This window comes from Microcaecilia unicolor, chromosome 1 (assembly GCF_901765095.1).
Source record: "Microcaecilia unicolor chromosome 1, aMicUni1.1, whole genome shotgun sequence".
In the NCBI taxonomy this organism is placed as follows: domain Eukaryota; kingdom Metazoa; phylum Chordata; class Amphibia; order Gymnophiona; family Siphonopidae; genus Microcaecilia; species Microcaecilia unicolor.
The window spans coordinates 180,053,833-180,073,513 of NC_044031.1; the positions used below are offsets into that span (position 1 = coordinate 180,053,833).

A 19,681-nucleotide genomic window follows, 5' to 3' on the forward strand; every position below is an offset into this window, starting at 1 on the left:
CTTTTTTTCAATAACCACACTGTGAATCCTAATTAGGCACTCCAGTATATCAGTGAAACGTTATGCTGTATAACATGTTCTTGCTTAATTAGGCAAAAAAAAATGTATCTTTTAGGGGAGGAAAAACCTCATACAACTGTGGCTATACACGGTTCCTTAGAACCAAAGTGTACACAAAGCACATCAGGGGCACACAGTTCAAAAAGTAATTACAGGTTAAAAAACCTCCCTTGTGAACACTTTATCAAAAAAACTTTTTTTTAGTATTATTTTCTTCAATTATAAATCATGAAACACTTATCTGGAGCTCTGCTTTCTTGCTGGCAATTAGTCTCCAAACAGTGAGGTCCTGATGGACCCGTTTCGTCAAGGCTTCTTCTAGAGACCACCACTGTTTTTTAAATCTCAAATCAGAATGAGTGGAGAAGTGGCCTAGTGGTTAGCGTGGTGGACTTTGGTCCTGGGGAACTGGGTTCGATTCCCACTGTAGGCACAGGCAGCTCCTTGTGACTCTGGGCAAATCACTTAACTCTCCATTGCCCCAGGTACAAATAAGTACCTGTATATAATATGTAAGCCGCATTGAACCTGCTATGAGTGGGAAAGTGCGGGGTACAAATGTAAAAAAAAAAAGTCACTGCGGGACAGCCAGCGAGCCTTTTTTTCAGCATCTTTACAGGAGTTTAGTTTAGAGTCAAGCTTAGTGCTGTTGGCTCCATGTCTCTATGAGAAACGTTACATGTTGAGTTATTTTGTGAGGCTAGTACCCTCCTCCCATGTGTCCATGGTAACCTTGGAACCTCAGTACTGCCATGGTGCCATTTTCTCCAGGTGCAGTGTTTACAGCAAAATAGTTTTATTCTGGAAGGTGGCTGGCTTTCAACTTGAAGGTCAGGTTCAAGGCTGGTCTTTGCATCATATTAGAAGCTGTGGAACTCAGCTCCATTTAAATTGGGGCATATTTTACTTCACTCTTCCATATTGCTTGCCTTGAGAAGCAGTTCATTGCATGGCTGGGACAACTAACACTATGCTAGAGTGCTAAAGCTTAGCTGTGTTGGTTTGCCACAACAGCTCTGTTTTCTGATTCACACTGACACTGGCCAAAATTGTTGCATACCAATTCCAACTACCACTGTCTTGACGGCACCACTAGCTGTATGATGTAGCGTCTCTAAATGCTTCTGTTGCACTTTTGCACCTTTTCATTGTATTGGACAGCTAGTGATATTACAGTGCTACTTCAATGTAGAGAAATAGCTTAATGGTTAAAGCAGCCAGCTGAGAACACAGAGATCTAGAGGTTGCTGGTTAAAGTCCCACTGCAGCTTGCCATCAATATTGTATAATGGTACAAACAACCAATATTCTGCTACACCATCTAGCTCTGACTTTCTGCCACACTAGTTAGCTCCAGTGCGCAGCTATGCCACCTAGTTCTAGTGCATGGCCACACCAGCCAAATCTTGACCCTCTCAGCAAGAAGATAGCTCTGGCTTAGGCATTGGACAGCTGATGTGGCTTCTAAGTCACATTTAGCAAGCTACCTTTTAGAGAGAAACTTCTGTTTGGAGAAGATCTAGAAAAGTTGGGTAAAGACCTAGGGGACTCCAAGTCTCAGAGATTGCCAGAGGGCAAGTCTGAAAATTTTTTTTAAATCCTCTCAGCCTTATCTTAGGTTTCGTGAGGCCAAGTGCAACAAGCCAGGCAAATCTAACTTTCAGGGTTCCCATTTAAACAAAGACCAGCCTTTCATGCTGACAGAGAGAACTCTGCTTCAAACTCTAGGTCTACCATTGCCTTCAGCATCTCCCATTGATGGGTCTCGGTTTACTCCTTGGGTTTCATTATTGCAAGACTTCTCTCTAGGTTCGATGAGAAGTGGACCAGAATTACCTCAGACCAGTGTGTCTTGGAAATACTAAAGCAAGATTACAAAATGGAGTTCTCCCATTCCACTGCAGATTTTTTCTTGGAATCTCCATGCAAGCTCCAGCCCAAATATCAAGCAGTTCAAACCACCTTGCAAACGCTTCATTTAGGCACAGTTGAGACTGTCCCCAGTTGCAATTGGGGAACGGGAAGTTATTCCATTTACTTTGTAGTTCCATTGAAGGGAGCTTCCTTCCACCTGGGTTTGGATGTCAGAAGAGTCAACTGAGTGTTGGTTCAACACTTCACAATGGGAACAAAGCAGTCTGTAATAGTTTCAGACCATCAGGGAAAGTTTCTAACCTCCCTAGATCTCAACGAAGTATGCTTTCATATTCCCACTTCACCTTCCCACAGAAGATTTGTGATCTGCAATCCTTGGGAAGCATTATCAATTTATGACCATGTCATTCAGCTTTTCCACATCACCAAGGACATTTTTTCAAGGTCATGGTGGTAGTGGAATCCTTCCTTTACGAGGATGGATTGCAGGTTCATCCGTACCCTGCAATTTGGCTGATTTGTGACTCTTCCTATTGAGAGAGTCTGCAGGTTTCATCTGAGATAGCTATTCTTCAGTCCTTAGGTTTGGTACTCCATTTTACCGAGAGTCAGTTGTTTCCAGTCTAACAATTCAGAAGCTCCCCCTGCAGGCAGCTATCTGCAGCTCATATGCTGCTAGGGCGTGCCTTATCTGGGTTCAACAGATTTCAGATTCCTTCCAGAAGTCTGACAGTCAACCTCCTCCTGAGTTACCAGATGTGCAGCTGGCATATTTGGCAGATTCCTTGTATGGTTTGATTTGGGTGTCGACCAAGCAGATGTCTTTGGCCATCACAGCCTGTCATTTGCTGAGGTTGCACCACTTGATGGCAAATGCAGCCTCAACCAGCGATTGTTTAAGCTCCCTTTTTAAGGGCAAGCTGTTGTTTGTTGAGGACTTAGCAAAGTTGGTGGAAGATCTGTGTGACTCAAAGACTTGGCATCTACCTGAAGACATGTCTAAGCGTTCTTTCCGTTTGGATCAGGCTTACCCTCATTTTAAAGATACCAGGTGCTATCGTCCAGCGCAGCCCAGTTTGAATTGGAGATCCAGGTATCAGTTCAAGCAGGATTTTGGAATTCTAGACTTCGTCCAGTCGAGATCCTGCAGATTTCTCCTAAAGGGGTGACAGTGCCACAGTCCCGTCTTTTCTTCCTAAGGTAGTTTCTACCTTTCATCTGAATCAACCTTTGTTTCTTCCCGCTTCCTTGACGTTCGCCATGTACTCCTTTGTTTGGAAGTGATCAACGAGTTCCATTGGTCAGATCATTCGTTCATACTTTGCTTGGGACCTCGGAAGGGGGGTAATGCGGCTTCCAAAGCCACGCTAGCTCACTGGGTCAAGGAAGCTATTGCATCTGTTTGTTTCCTAGTGGGTAAACCACTTCTGGCTGGATTCTGGATGCCTTCTATCCGAGTTGTCATGACTTCCTGGGTGGAAGCCCGTCTGTTGTCCTTGGAGGCAATATGTAGGGCGGCAACATGGTCTTCCTTGCATACCTTCTACAGACACTACTGTTTGGATGTCTCTGCTCGGTTGGATGCATCTTTTGGTGTATCTGTGCTTTCCATTGGAGCTTCAGGTTCCCACCCTACTTTAGGACTGCTTTGCTACATCCCACAAGTCTCTGGATTAATTATGCTGCTGACGCTAAGGAACGAAAAATTATTTCTTACCTGATGATAATTTTCTTTCCTTTAGTCGCAGCAGATGAATCCAGAGGCTCACCCTGTTTTTCCAGTGGTTCCTATCTGTTCTTCCTCTGTTGGAACTTGTTGCTGCATTTTTATATTTTAGATGGACTGTTGTAATCGGTTTACATGTGTGCAGTTCTTGGATTATCTGTTTTCCCTGTGGGGAAGGAGAAATGTTATAATTCTGTTTTCTTCTGCTTTGTCATGAGAAATACTGACTGACCAAGGAGCATCCCATCCTATATGACAGTGCAGTTCAGCACTCTCTATCTCCACCTGCTGGTAGATGATCACAACCCACAAGTCTTTGGACTCATCTGCTGCGACTAAAGGAAATAAAATTATCAGGTAAGAAATAATTTTTCAATCCTTTTTTAATCCTTTTGTCCAATAGTGGACAATCCAGGTTACAGGTAATTGGCAGGATCTCAAGAAATACATAGATTCCATGCTGCTTATGCCCAGGGATAAACAGACTTGGGTAAAGTTACCATCTTAATAATAGTTTATGGACTTTTTCTCCAGGAACTTGTCCAAATCTCTCTTAAACCGAGCTACACTAACTGCTTTTACCACATCTTCTGGCAATTAATTACGATTAAATAGAATTATTATTTGTGTCAAGCTAAAAAGGACTTCAAGCTTAATAAATCCCAGGCACCTGGTTGCTCTGGCACCTGAAATTGAACCTTGGCACTTGGGATTTTGTGCCCCTGAAATTGGCTTCCACTGCCACCACTGAAAAATTGAGCACTGCTATACCTCTGCATATTCAGCTTTCAGAAGGTGTTTAATTAAGCTACACACTGCAAGAACAAACTCCTCCCTGCATTGCTGAGCTTAAACCTAATAAGAATCGTCCATGGCAAAAATAAGAAGGAAAAGAAGCAGGGAGAAGGTGGGGATGGCTGGCTTGTAAGGGGGGTAAGGAATTAGGACTACTATGAAAAACAAGAGAGAAGAGAGATTGAGACTGGGAAAGGGCAAGATATTGGGGAGAGACTTAACACGGTGCTGCGTGATGCCAAAAAAAAAGCAGCCACCTCGGGTGCAGCTATAATGTATTGCTGGTATGCTGCTGTCAGCATGCTTTTTAGGGTGGTGCCTTCTGTTTACACTGTGCAATCACATTTTAAGGACCTAATTTTATTAAGCTTTTTCTGTAGACACAAAATGAGAAAACAGTAAATCAAGCCCCCTTGGGGAGGAGGGGGCACCACAGCATTATTATGACTCAAGTCTCTGTGTCTGCTCCTAGATTTAAAGAAACTTTATCAAGGACTGTCTTAGAAAGCCACTGAAGTTTTAGAGCATTTTTGTCTTCTCATTTCTCTCACAGGCAGCCCTATGTTATGTCATATGACACCTGGCTGCTTCATTGGGCTTCCTATTTATCAATTTTCAGCAAGACCACTGATTTAAAAAAACAAAACAAGTGGGATACTGATATTTGCTATCCAGTCTTCACACACCCTTGTTTCTTCAATTATGAAGGCAAAACGTTTGTCAGGAGGAGGGGGCATTGCTGTTTGGGGAAAGAGCCTTCAAAATATGAAGACATTTCTTTTTTTTTTGTTCCTTCTGGCTCTGTGCGATTGCAATTTTTTTCTGTATTTATCATGAACCAGAAGCTTGTTTGTAACTTACTAGCATCTGTGTTTTTCCTTATCATGGAAGTTATGTTAACTATAGTAATTTTGCTGGAAATTTACAGGAAGCACAGTCTTATGCAGATGACAACAGTTTACTGTTTATGGAGACATCAGCTAAAACGTCAATGAACGTAAATGAGATTTTCATGGCAATAGGTAAGCTCCAGCTTTTCAAAAGATACAAATGCCAAAAGTTGTGGGACCCAACACAGAATATGATGTTTTTCATAGTATGTCTGCTGTAAAATCTGGTCCCAATTGTTTGTTTCATCGATTTAATTTGTGCACTTCTTTCATTGACCCTAGACAGGCTTGTCATGCCTCCCAACCATTTCATTGGAACACTGTTACAGCAGACAGGGCACATGCTAGCCCATTGTGTGTGTGTCTTTATATGTAGATTAGTTTAAACAAACAAACAAAAAAGCTCCTAGCAGAGCAGTGGCTGCACTTGTGTTCCATCTCTTGCTCCTTTTCAAACAGGCAGAAACCAGATACTCGGTACTTGACTAAGAGCCAGATGCACAAAGGTCCTGTTAAGAATCCGTCTGCGTTTCCAAAACGGTAAAAATTTACCGATTTAGAAACACGGGATTCACAAAGAAAATCACATGCAAATGAGCTGCTTATTGCTTTTGCAACCTAGCTCATTTGCATGCAATATGGGGGAAGTAAGTCGGTGAGCTGAGCATGCGCAAAACAGTCAATCGCAATGCGTGGCTGCTCTGCGCATGCTACAGATGGCTCTCAAACACGCAGACAAACTGCATGTATGATAACAGTAGATTTACCCATTTGTTTTTTTTGTTTGTTTGTTTTTTTTAGCAAACACAAAAGCTCTTTTTTTTGGATGGGCATACCTGTATTGCAGCTCCCTGCCTCCCGCTGCTGGGAAAAAGTGGGAAAAACCTCCCTGCTGCTCTCAGCTCTTCTGTGAGGAATCAGCTGCATCAGAGCTTGGTTCCACCCCCAGCTGTTCCTGCTGCTTCCTTCTATTCGCTGGCTGAAATCCTAGAACGCCCATCTCCCTGAAGATGGACTCTCATTGGCTGGATGCTTTCCCAACTCCTCCTCCCTGCAGGGCTTCCCTGATGACATCACTTTAGAGCTGTGAATTGATTGGATCCGAACTTCCTGATGTCCCCCTCCAGTAATGAGTGGGCGGTCCAATTGGTTTAGCCTCTCTTTGTGGAGGGGGACACCAGGAAGTTCGGATCCAATCAGTTCACAGCTCTAAAGTGATATCATCAGGGAAGCCCTGCAGGTAGGAGGAGTTGGGAAGCATCCAGCCAATGAGAGTCCATCTTCAGGGAGATGAGCGTTCTAGGATGTCAGCCGGCCAATAGAAGGAAGCATCAGAAACAGCTGGGGGTGGAACCAAGCCCGTTTCCCACAGACGCTGTTTCTTTGATTGGACCCTTGTCTTCCTTGCATTTTTGGTAAGTCACCATTACTTTTATGCGTTACATTTCGGTACTGCCCCCCCCCCCCCCCCCCCCCCCAATTTCTTGCCAGTAAAATGTCATTTGAAAAAGAAACATAGCACCGCTTTCATACACGCAAAGAAGCTGCGTGTAAGCTGGGGGGGGTGGGGTTGTGCTCCATCTTCCCTGCCTTTTTTCTCCCCTTCTACTTGCGATAATGAAGAACCGGCAGGTCCACACCTCCCGTTAAAATTTCCACGGTAAAGGTAGGGATTACTTTTGTGCATGGGGTCAGAAACGGTAGTGCATTGCATTCACATAATAGTAATTAGCTCACTATAATAATTTTGCATTCCGTTTTCGTTAGCTGCTACCATGACAGGAAAATGGCTCGGAGAACCCTTTTGTGCATTTCCCGGTTTACTGGCTAGATCTAGTTTAAAAAGCACATTTCAGGCTCGTTAAGTTTAGTGCATCTGGCCCTCAATCATGGCTTCCATGTGATATTGCTTTTTTTTTTCTTTTCATCCTGCTAGACCAAACCAGACAAGTGGGTTGAGTCCCCCTACCAGCAAATGTAGGTAGAGATAGTGAACTATTCCTTTGATGTCAACAGTATATGATCTAGTGCAACCTGGAATTCTCCCGTATTTCTTTATCTCCAGCAGATGATATAAGTCTGTTCTAGTGCAGTAGATGCCTAGTGTAGACCTGACTCCCTGGCACACAGTCCATGGTTTGCTTCCCTTGCCGTTGAGTCCAGCGACCTGGGTGTTCCTGGGGCTTGGACCATAGTCCTTAACCCAGTAGAGCTCAGAGGTGCTTTACCTTCCACAGCCCCAAGCTCTGGCTCAAGGGCTTTAGTTTCATGAGGCTCTAGCAGCAGTCCCCACAGAGGCCACTGCTGATGGGGGTGTACTTCTCTTTTCATTCCCCTGGCTTGTAAGGGGAATAAAGTAGTTTAAAAAAGCAAAAAAGGCCGAAACGTCTACACATGGTTTGAATAAGGCAAGAGAAGCCCAGGAGGATCCCAAGGAAAGATAGCCAGGTGCAGATGGACCAATGTGTGAGGCTTGTGGGAACTGGCATCTCAGTGCTGTCACTGGCTCCTTTTTTTCTATTTGTGATGGGCTTGACCTGTCCACTGGAGGAGGGTCACATTGGGCCGAGTCCCTTTCATGGTCAGAACTCGCCAGTTGTGGGCCTGCCAATGTTTTTTCCTGGAGCAGTGACTATTTTACTGCAGTCTTCCTGACACTTTGCGTGTTCAGAGGGGGTGAGTGCCCCAGGGTGAGTGCAGGGAAACGCCTCTTCATTCATCTGACCCAGCGGTCTGGCTTTAGGGGTCCTAGGGATCACATAGTTGCAAAGCATTGTAGAAGCAGTCAGGCTGTAAGAGAGAGAGCCCCTCCAGTGGTCCCACCCCTGGAACAAAGAGGTGGAGGTGCATGAGTGGGGCTCTCAGAGCATACAGGAATCCCCTTACATGGCAACCCAGCTGACTTTAGGGGACTGGAAGAAGGGGCTAAGAGCTCCCCCTTGGCTGAGAGCCCCCTGGAGGCATAAGAACTCATCTCTGCTGAAGAAGAGATCTCATCGATAATCCGGATCTTTAGATGGGAGGAATTAGGTTACCTTATTGATTTGATGATGGAGGTCCTGCATATGCTGGCCCTGTCCTAGACAGTGCTGGCAGAATGGAAAACACCAGGCTGAAAGATGGCCTGCTCCAAGGGCACTAAGCTCTAGAGTAAGCTTTACCCTCTGCCCTGTGAAGATCTGAAGAGACTGTTTCAGCACCCTAGTGTAAATGTGTTGGTCACAATGGTGACCAAAAAGAAGACAATCCCAGTGGAAGGAGGCTCTGCAATGAAGGATGCTCACAACAGGAAGGTTGAGCAGCTCCTCAAGTAGACCTTCTCTTCTTGTATCGTAAGAGTTCAGGTGGCAGTCTGTGGAGGCTGTATAGCCAGAACCCTTTTGCACTTGGTGCAGCAGCAGATGTGGTGCAACTGGAGTTCGGGTTGACTTGGTCTGCACTTCTTCATGGTTGGTCACCTCTGTAGTAATGGCCCAGGAGTAGGTGTGACTGCATCCCTGGGTGGCAGATGGTGGTCTCCAAGGCAGATTTGGGCAAGCTTCCTTTCCAAGGACATCGGTTTTGGGCAGATTTGGAGATGATGTTAAACTTCGGTCAGTCCAAACCGCAGCTACTCCTGGAGTATCGGCCCTGTGCCACTTCTTAGTGCTGGGGGGGGGGGGGGGGGGCAGGCTTAGGTGGTGGGAAAGTGATATGTGCATTTGCCAGGCACACTTGAGGGCCCACACCCTCAAATGGGCAGAAGGCCTTGTCCTTTCAAGAGGCTCAGAGGTGACGAGATGCAGGTCTCTCACCCTCCAAATCTGACAAAGGACCCCAGTGAGGGTCCACTGGTCCTCTTGATTCCAATGGGAGGCAAGTTCTCACTATTTCACCATCAGTGGACCTGCATCTTATCCAGCCATTGGTCCCTGAAGGTGATGTACCAGGATTATACCCTCAAATTTGCCGAGCCTGTATCTGATGCCTTTGTAGCATCCCTCTGTGGGTCCACTGCAAGTGATGGAAACCGCTGTCCAGTGACTGTTTTAGCTGGTGGCAGTCAAGCAGTCCCTCCACAGGAGGAGCGATACTCAGCTATTTCTCGGTGCCCAAGGATGGCTTTTTCAGACCCATCCTGGACCTCAAAGGAGTGAATGCCTCCTGCTGAGTCCCACATTTCTGCATGGAAACCCTTCATTGGGTTTGAATGGGTGAATTTCTGAGCTCCCGGGATTTCCCAGAAGCATATTTGCACATTGCCATTCTGAAGGGTTCTTCATCATGGGCAGACATATTTTCATTTCAAGGCTCTCCCTTTGGCTTTGTGATTGCACCCTAGACTTTTTCCATAGTTACTGCCACCTCAGAGGAGGACTCTTGAACAGCCATAGCAAAAGAGATTCACCTCCTCAAGCTGCAGCTTTCTTGGCTCAATGGCAACTACACTGAAAGTTAGACCTTGGGCATCTGCTCCAGTGGGAATGGCTTCCCAATGGATTCTGAAATTAACATGTCTTTCCCTTGTAGGAGCGCTCTGCCCCATCCTGGCATGGTGGGTTGACCCCCCCACTTCATCCTCCAAGGGTTCCTCTGAATCTGCCCAAATGGGAGGTGGTGACCACCAATGCATGCCTCAGGGGTCGAGGACTCAATGCCTGGGTCAGGTTCCACAGGGGCAGTGGTCTCGTCTGGAATCAGCCTGGCCCATCAGTTGCCTAGAGACTAGTGCCATTTGCTTGGTGCTTATCCCCTCTTGGAGGGAAAGGCAATCCAAGTGATGTACAATAACTCCATGGCAGTGGCCTACATCAACAAGCAAGAGAAGGACTCAGACTGCAGTGGTAGTCCTGGAAGTGGCCTGAATATTCTACTGGGCCAAGTCTCATCTCTGCAATCTTGGCAGCCCATATCACAGGGATGGAGAATGTGTAGGCATACCTCCTCAGCTGGGCTGTGCTGTGCTGGATCCAGGATAATGGGAGATCAGCTTCTCTGCCTTTTGGCTCCAGGTCCTTTGATGAGGCCTGCCATCCTTTGACTTCCATGGTGATGCGTTGGAACACCAAGTGTATGTAGTTCTTCAGCTGCCGGATGGAGAATTGTATGGCAGGGATCGATGCCCCCCTCTTTCTATTTCCGCCCTGGCTAGTAATCATTCTGCTACTTTGAAGGGCGGCCAGTCGCCCATTTCTGCTCCTTGCAGCCCCGGACTGGACCCACCAGGATCTTGCCAGCCAGGTATTTGTGACCTGAATTGGTCACTGTTGGAAACAGGATGCTGGGCTTGATGGACCTTTGGTCTGCCCCAGTGTGGCAGTACTTTTGTACTTATATGCACCAGCCGTGGAACACAGATCTGATAAGCCTGCTGGTAGAACTTCACCTGCTGCTCCTGCAAGGTTGAGGAGTTCTCAAGCAAGGCCTGCTGGTGATAAAGGATCCCAGTCCCTTCTGCTTTACAGTCTGGTACTTGAGAAGTAGTTACTCTGCTTTATCTCCATCCTTCTGAGGACACTCAGACAATCCACATCAGTGGCCTAGGTGCATCTCTAACATATCTTTGAGCAATGGTGCATGGAACACTCTGTCCCTATTGTGGACACAGGTTCTGGACATTTTGCAGAGAGGCCTAGAACAGGGCTTAGCCCTCAAGTCTCTGAAGGTGCAGGTGATAGCCTTCCCATGCTTTAGGGACAAGAGCCTTGGGGCATCGTTAGCACAACCAGATATCACCTGATGCTGGGTGGGGAGGTCCAGGCTTAAATGGGGTCCCTAGAAATAAGCAGTGGATTTTCCCCAAGTCATTTTAATAATAAATGGACTTTTCTTTTAGGAAGCTATCCAAACCTTTTTAAAACCCCACTAAGCTAACTGCTTTCACTACATTCTCTGTCAGCAAATTCCAAAGTTTAATTGCACGTTGAGTGAAGACATTTTCTCAGATTCGTTTTAAATTTACTACTTTGTAGCGTCATTGCGTGCCCCCTAGTCCTAGAATGTGGAGGATGCTAGTTCTTTTTGCACGTCAGACAGACTTTATTTTTTTTTTTTTTTACTTTTTCAAGGACCGCGTAAGACTGCCATTTAAGTGGTTTGTATCAATTGCAGAAAGGTGATACCAATGGGCCTAAAGGACTGTTCAGCCCAGGTGGCTGCCTGGGCAGAGGTTCAGGTGGTCATGCCTGAAGACATCTGCAAAGCAGCAGCATATTAATCACTATGTTCATTTGTGAAGTACTACAAGATTTACTTACTAGCCAGAGGAGATTCGGCTTTTGGCAGAGCAGTGATCCAGAAGGCATTGAGGCATATTTTCAAAGCACTTAGCCTTCCAAAGTTCCATAGGTTTCTATGGAACTTTGGAAGGCTAAGTGCTTTGAAAATATGCCTCAAATGTCTCCCTGCCCTTTAACTTATGGCTTTTGTACATTCCATTTTTCTTAAAATGGTCTAACAGGATAAAAGGTGAAATTTATTCTTATCTGTTAATTTTCCTTGAATCCTGCTAGACCAGTTCAGGGCCCACCCTGGAAGATAGCAGCATAAGGGATATCTTTTGGGCTTAACCTGCTCTTTTCACCTGATTTTGTATATCATTCTGGAATTTGTTTGATGATATGCTGCAATGATGCAAATGAGGCTTACATTGGTATGTGGCACACTGAACCTAACTTGGCTTTGGCAGTAGCATACTGGAAAATTCCAGGTTATGCAAGATCTTATACGTGATGTCACTAAAATAGTTCTGTACTTCTCCCTCCGTTTGCTGGTAGGGGAACGCAACCCTTTTGTGTGGACTTGGCTAACAGGTTTCAAGGAAAGTAAATTAACAGGAATGAATACATGTCACCTTTTTCTCTCTTAATTTGTAAGTGTTGTTTATACTTGTTGATTTTGACTTGCTTGCAGAAAAAAATTGCTTAATAGACTTATAGGTTGAAATATATTTTTTTCTTGTTTTATTTCCTTCCAACCAAGATTTATTGATTTATATAAAAAAGTAATAATCATCTCAATGTTTTAATTATATGGTAGTTTTGATTTGTTTTTAAATGATTATAGGAAGTTTGATTATTATTTTGAGATATAACTTATTGTAAACCAACTCACTGCCTTTAGGGAAAGGTGGTATAGAAAAATGAGAAATTAATAAAATCGTGTACCTCCTCATAGCAATACAAGGTTCTTTAAATTTACAAAGATTGAATTGCATTTTAAGCCAGTGGCTGCAGGTTTTGAGTGTTCATAAACTTACAGCAGCAAATAGTAATTCTTTAATGCCTGTTCAGCATCCATCCCTACCATATCTTGGACATTGTTACTGATTAAGAACAATGAGATGTTACTTTCTATAGAAGTATAAATTTAAGATGATTATATAAAATTGAGTAGTTTTATGACTTCAAAGCCTAGCAGTTATATATCCCCAGAGACTACTTGTCTCAAAATACCCCTAAAAAAATGCAACAATTAACATATCCATCTTTTTTGATTTCTGAAAATTCCCTCGATTATGAATTCTGAGGCTCATTTGTTCTTTTTATTTCTTTTTTCCAAGCTAAAAAGTTGCCGAAGACTGAACCACAAAATGCAGGGGCTAATACTGTTAGAGGGAGAGGAGTGGACCTTACTGAACCTACACCACCACCCAAGAGTCAATGCTGTAGCAACTAAACCCATTAGTATCTGTTAACTGTCTTCAATGCTCTGCTGCTTCCTGTCAGTACCAGTGGCGTTGGATTGTTTAATCTGGCCCAGTACATCTTCCAGATGTTAACGTGACTTACAGTATAGTCACATTTCTAATATGGAATCATTTGATGTGCTTTGATCTCAGTTTTAATTACATGCATGTATTACTACCTGACTGTAATCTCTCTGCGGTAGAAAGAGAAGTGGAAGCTAAAAAGATGTGCTTTGGTCGGAAGGTTTTTAAAATATCACAGGTTTATTGGTTTACCATTAGAGTTATAGAAGGATTAACTATGTGGACTTACAACTAACCGGCTGGCTTCACCATTGCTGGGTGTTGGTTACCATTGTCACAGTCGGTGGGACAGAAATGTAGCTCTTTTTTTTGTTGTTTTAAATAAACTGTTCTTGATTTTCTGCTGCTTTGGGAGGGATTTTTTTCTAGTTATTGGAAGAAGTTTTAGCTCATCCCCACAGTATTTGTAAACTTTTTTTTCTCCAATATCATAATTCAAATGTACATTCCATGTTTTAATTTATACATGTTAAAGGAATTAAAACATTGTACTATATGACAAATTCACAAGGTTAAAAAAAAAGGTACAGACCTATTTGTAGTTTTGTTGAGATTTGCTTAAATTGTAATCACCCTGGCTGGACTCTTCTGATTTTACAAATTATTCGTAATAATGAAGGCTGTCAAACTCCATTTTGTTATCTATTCTTGGAGCCACAAATTGACAAACAAAACTTTCATAGATGTATTTTTATTTTCCTGAAGCATAAAGCTATACTACCATGTAAATCATATTTTCTGGACAGTTTCAATGATTTGCTGGTCATTACATGGGATTTTTGCTGGGGGGGGGGGATTCATTTCCTGCACTAATAATGATGTGTACACAATTACTATCTTAAATTTTGATGTTGAAAGTATTGTAAATAGGGTACTTACTGTACATTGTAGTCTACATACATTTGTTTAATATTTTCTGTAATATTACCTGTAAGAGATTAGCTTAAAAATATAAAGATTGTACAGTTACCTAAAAAAAATCTAACAGTTTTCCTCATTTCTGCTCCTTAAAGGGTTTAAAGTTCTTCCTTCATGGTTAGAGCTGTTACAAATGATGATCTTGGTATCTGTAACATATGTACCACTGTCTGTTAATAATGAGTTCTGCAGCCTTGTTCTCCTGAAGTCCCTTTTATCTTGATCTGTCTAGTGTATTGCACTAATTCATTTAGCTATTTTTACTATTATATGAAATCTACCAAGTGTATCAGAAAAGATGATTAATCTATTTAAATAGAAACTTACCATGCACAGATTGTAAATTTAAAGTAATTGGGCCCTAACCAGGAAATGACAGCTCACCAATGTTTTAGTTTTATATTGAGGTGCTCAAGTTTGAATAAAGTGGTATAAAACAGGAATATAAAAGTGTGATCTGTTTCATGTCTGTCATTTTCATATTGGTGAAGTTTTTATGAATTCCTGTTTCCAGGGAGTTGCTGTTGTAGTTTGGTGCCCCCCCTGAGGGCACTACAATAGTCTTACCTAGCTGGCCCTGGTAATGCTCTGGCTTGTGAATGCTGTAATCAGTCACCACTCTTCACATTGAGGTAAGTAGAATAGTAAACTTTAATAATGAGAGAGTTTAATTTTGCAAAGCTTCCAAGAGGTTGTCCAATACAATTTCATAATGAGTCCACCTGGGTTTAGAACCCAGGCTTATGGCTCTTTAAGAAACAGCCATCTGCTGTGGGCTGAATCTTTCTTCCTCAAAGGGCAGTTTAACACAAAAGAATTTATACAATTCTCTAAATAAACTGAACAGGCTTAATTCCCGGTAAGAGAGTCATCTTTAGACCATACCCATACGTGCCCTTGCCTCTGCAACATCTTTAGTTAGGGGCTAATGCTCAAAGGTTTGTGGTAGAGTCCCCACTGTACTGCGAATTTAACACAAATAAGTAGCTGAAGTATGCTCAAACTAATGAGCATGCAAATAACTACTTTGTTAAAATTGCAGCAGTAATCTGCATCTTAGTGCTAAATGTCAACTTTCCTGTCAGTGCATGAGCTGTGATTTGGCTCGGGCACTGACAGGAAAGTTAACATTTAAAAAAAAATTGCTGGTCCAGCCCCCCCCCCCCCCCCCCCCCGATATTAAATTAAAAAAAAAATATATTCCTGGGTGAGCTAATGGCCCCCAGCCCCCCCCCCCCCCCTCCTTCCCACACACAGAAATTCCTGGTAGTGCAGTGGTCTCCCTTCCCCCACCATCCCCAGTCCCATTAAAAAAAACTCCCTTGTAGTCTAGTGCCCCCTGTCCCATAACAAAAATTCCCTAGTAGTCTAGTGCCTTCACCCCAAGGTTCCCTGACTCTGTATCTGAAATATTAATGAGCAATATCCACTCTCCCCTGCATCCTGCTTCTGGGTGCGGTCATCTTCAAAATGGCGGCACCCTGCACTATGCATCCTGAGATGCACTGGGCATGGCCTATCTATCGTATAACTCCTTTATATGGTACGTAGGCTCCACCTGGTGCATTGTGCCTCCAATTTGAAGATGACAGCGCTCAGAGGCAGAAGCGAGTGGGCATCGCTCCTGCCTCTGCACAGAGTTGGAGGGAGGGCACTAAACTACCAGGGAGTTTTTTTATTGGACCTGGGGAAGGGGGAAGGAGACCACTATGCTACTATGCTGTATGTGGGTAAGCGAGAGGGCCATTTGACTACCCAGGAATATATTTTTTTTATTTAATATCGAGAGGAAGTTGGGCTTGACTCTGGGGGTTTGGGGGGGGGGGGGCAGAAAGCAGTCCGGGCAGGGTAGTCAAGTTGGACAGAGAGAAGGGTTGCTGCTAGACACTTGCTCCTCTCAACCAGCCCTAGAATGCTGCTGCCCTGGACCTGGCATAAAGTTTCCCATGCTAAATGCAAGTGAAATTTTTTTTATTTTTATTTTTGTGCATAGCTGCATGGTACATTTTAATGTGGTCTGCAGTAACCATTTGTGATTTCCCTTCACAATAACGTGCGTGTAAACTCTGCATTAACCACGTGTTAATGCTGGTGGTATTTTGAGCATCTGCCCCTTAGTATACAAAAGCCTAGCTCCATTTGCCTTAGAACTCTGCAGTTTCCAATTGAGGAACCCCTCCCCCTCGCCTTTCTCTTTCACAGCCCTGAGCTGTTCTGCTAACAGTTACAAATATCTGTAACGGTAAAACTCCTCTACAGAGAGCTATAATTGCAGGTGTTGATTCCCATTCTTTAAAATAAATCCACATGTATAACTGGTCAATGTGAATTATTTATTTATTGTAGAATTGCATATAATAGCCTGTTAACAGTAAGGAACTGGGGCAGCCAGGTCCTTAGTCCCTGGTAGATTATCCTAACTAATGTACAAAGTGATTTCATTTTTGTAGCATAAACCACAGATGATGTAATGTATTCATTCCATTCAGGAATACAAAGATAGGGTTACACAGAATACAGATGGCCCATCTCTGGATTATAAATCTATCACCCTGGTGCCTAAGTAAGGAAAGAGTAAGCATTCCTATAGACAGCTTATCTCTTAGCTCTGTTGCCTGTAGTGCCTGGACAAATTGGAGGTTAATAGGTGAAGGCTGAGAGAACAGGTCAGTCTCAGCATTTTTCTACCATCAAATGTAGAAGATTCCACACAGGTTTCTTTCCTCCTTTATCACTGCTTGAGGATCAAATTAAACACTTGGAAGGACTTCATCTACAAAAGCTTACATTTTCAGTTAGCCTCCCATCACCTTCCTAAAGGGTTTTAAAACCAGCACTTTCAAAAGAAACAGCCCACCTGTACTCTGGGTGCCTTTTCCTAATTTAGTTGTCCAGCACCTAGCAGCTTCTGGAACCAAGTCTAGGAGCTTTTTATCCTGTTCTTTTCTTCCCCTTCCCCCCCCCCCCCCCACCCCCATTCTGTAAAGCAAGGAGGTTAGATGAAAACAGGAGATGAGGTAAGCCTATCTAGTTCATTACATGGGCTGACGCCAGTAGGCGGAGCTTGCCACCATTTTAGTACATTCAAAACAATAGCAAACGATTATTAGAAATAATGGACTGCCTATGCGAAGGCCATCTGTAAAAAGCCTATAGCTGTCCAGTTGGATAAAACTTTTTTTTTTCGTTGTCACTTAATTGACAGCTTTTTAATTTATTTGAAAGCTTCCCATATCTAGATATTCAATTTTTATTTCATGATATTTATATCACTAAAACAGCTAAACAAAATTATTGTAGCTGGCAGAAACAGCACTTATAAACTTTGTATTTTGTGCTCATTTTTCTACACTGTTCTATACAATAAGTTGGCCAAATTTCAGTAAGGATATCCTGTTTCTTGATGGGTTTATCTTGTAATCTGCTTTGGGAAGCCTGGTGTGTTACAGATGGAATATATTGAAATTAAATGGAAGTAAAATTAAACTCTGTCACTAGGGCACATGGAATCACATCTTCATCTGTTTTGTAGAAGTTTACATTTTAGATGCACAAATGGGCTTATTCTGTTTTGAATATGTTTCAGCAAGTGGTTTTGTAAGTCAAAATAAAAAATATTTTGTTTCATGCAGCTCTCTTTTGTTTAAACATAACTAAATAGGCTATAAGCCTCTAATGCAGTCCATTGGTTTCCTTTTATTTTGTTCTTATGATGACTTACACTGTGCCGAAACTGAAAACTCTTATTTCTATCTGGTCCATGATAAAAGGAGCTCATTGTGAACACTATCCACACTAAAAGGATGTTTTGTTGCTGTACATGAGGAATTGTGATATTGAATAAAGAAGTGTATGTTTGTGTCCCTAGTCATGCATATAAAGTTTATATAAATCCTTTTTTAAAAACTTAGTTAATAATTTAACTTATTAGTGAAACATAGCCACAGAGGCATGGTATGGTTGCATTTTCAATATGGTAATACTAGAGTCCATCTAAGGAACAGGTTATTTTGCATTAGTCTTCAGTGGACCAAACTTTCTTTCCTTGTGCCATCACCATCCAGCTGGATAAGCAGTGTCTTCAAAGGTGGAGGATAAAGGATTTTTTTTAACACATATCACAACATTGAACTTGACTTTGCTTAGGATAATGTAGCTTACATTTGAAAATACAGTGAGACAGAATAATAGAATTCAGTTTATCATAGAAGCAAATAGATGGATATGTCTGAAACATTTAACAAAGTTGAGATTAGCATATATACCCAACTGGGCATTTAAAAGTCTGTACTTTAATGATGCTGCATGTTCAGAAATCATAGCCATAAGTATAGTCAGTCATTCAAACATTATCACATGCACACACCAGACCAGGCATCCATACGTACATTGCAAAAGTAAACAACAACTTCTACAGAGTACATCCAAAACTTTTTTTATTTTCTGATTTCCATCTTCCAAAATTCCAGACAGCAAATGTACAGATCAGCAGGACCTACAGCAGTCCAAAACAAGTAGAACAACACATTTTATATTTAATTGTTCCACCACCCTTAGGATTCACCTTTGGGTTTAAAAAGCAACATAGCAAGCAGCCTGAGCCAACAGCTTTATATTCTACTAGTAAAAAAAAAAAGCCCTGTTTCTGATGCAAATGAAACGGGAGCTAGCAAGGTTTTCTTCTGTGTGCATGTGGGAGTGTGTGTGTCCCTGCCCTCTCCCCCCCCCCCCCCCCCCCCGAGTCCTTCACTGTTACAGAGCCAGCGATTTGATTTCGTGCTCTGCTGTTTTCCTTCACTGACTGTTTGTGTTACAGAGAGGGCGGGGCAGACACTCATGGGGAAACCGGATATCTCTCCCCCTTCACACTTCCGGCTGGAGGCTTCATAGAACGTTGGTGTTGCCTTTTATATAGAGAGATTAAACATAATTAACTTTGTATGAACTTGGTAGCTAATAGTGCACTGAACTGGACAATGTTGGCACATTTAGACTGACTGGACTTCAGCATGAAGATAGCTCTGCTCTTATTCAATATCTGTCTTTTAAATAGTAGTAATAAAGAATATCAAGTGCAATTTTTTATAATATACTACTGCAATCCACAAGGAGCAATTTCCCACATGCTATCCTTTTCTTTTGATCTAAGCATGAGGTGGGGGGGGGGTTAAATACTCCCAGCTTTTTTTTTTTTGCTTCATATTTTTGTGTCAAACATAAAACAGACAACAAAACAAACAATAACAACAACAATCAATGGCATATACAATAAAAGATCAGAGCATTATCAGCATTCCAACTCTAGATAACAGCAGAAATATACAAGATTAGGTAGTGACAGGAGATTCTTGACAAAATAAATCCAAGCGGGCCCAGGTCTTTAATACTGACTTAACTCTATGATGTTTGCGAGCCAAAATCATTTCATACTTTCTGATCACACAAACATAGCTCCACCATTCATTGTAATTTAAATGTACATTATTTTTCCAATTGGAGACAAATGCAAGGCAACAGCTAATAGGATGTTGAACAATTTTAACCGAATCCATGTTTGATGTGGGATATAAAGGTCATGAATAAGTAAATAAATAGAAACTCTAAATATTGAGCACCTGATTCTTATAACATGATGTCTGTTTTAGTGGCCCTTTGCCAAGAGAAAAA

The 19,681-nt window shown here is 42.5% G+C and overlaps 1 protein-coding gene and 1 long non-coding RNA gene across 3 annotated transcripts in view; one reads left to right on the top strand and one right to left on the bottom strand.

Moving 5' to 3' along the window:
• Nucleotides 1-13,608, top strand: part of RAB5A (RAB5A, member RAS oncogene family) — a 92,629-nt gene extending 79,021 nt beyond the window's left edge. For both annotated transcript variants that reach the window (XM_030202722.1, XM_030202731.1), the window contains exons 5-6: nucleotides 5,385-5,478; nucleotides 12,887-13,608. In XM_030202722.1, coding sequence (XP_030058582.1) covers nucleotides 5,385-5,478; nucleotides 12,887-13,002 — 210 coding nt within the window. In that variant the 3' untranslated portion in view covers nucleotides 13,003-13,608. The remainder of the gene's footprint in view (nucleotides 1-5,384; nucleotides 5,479-12,886) is intronic.
• On the bottom strand, nucleotides 925-5,908 carry LOC115469941. The gene is made up of 3 exons (XR_003942093.1): nucleotides 5,814-5,908; nucleotides 4,953-4,955; nucleotides 925-935 (listed from the first exon to the last, which is right to left on the bottom strand). It is a non-coding gene; the product is annotated as an uncharacterized LOC115469941 (long non-coding RNA).
• Nucleotides 13,609-19,681: the final 6,073 nt, after the last annotated feature.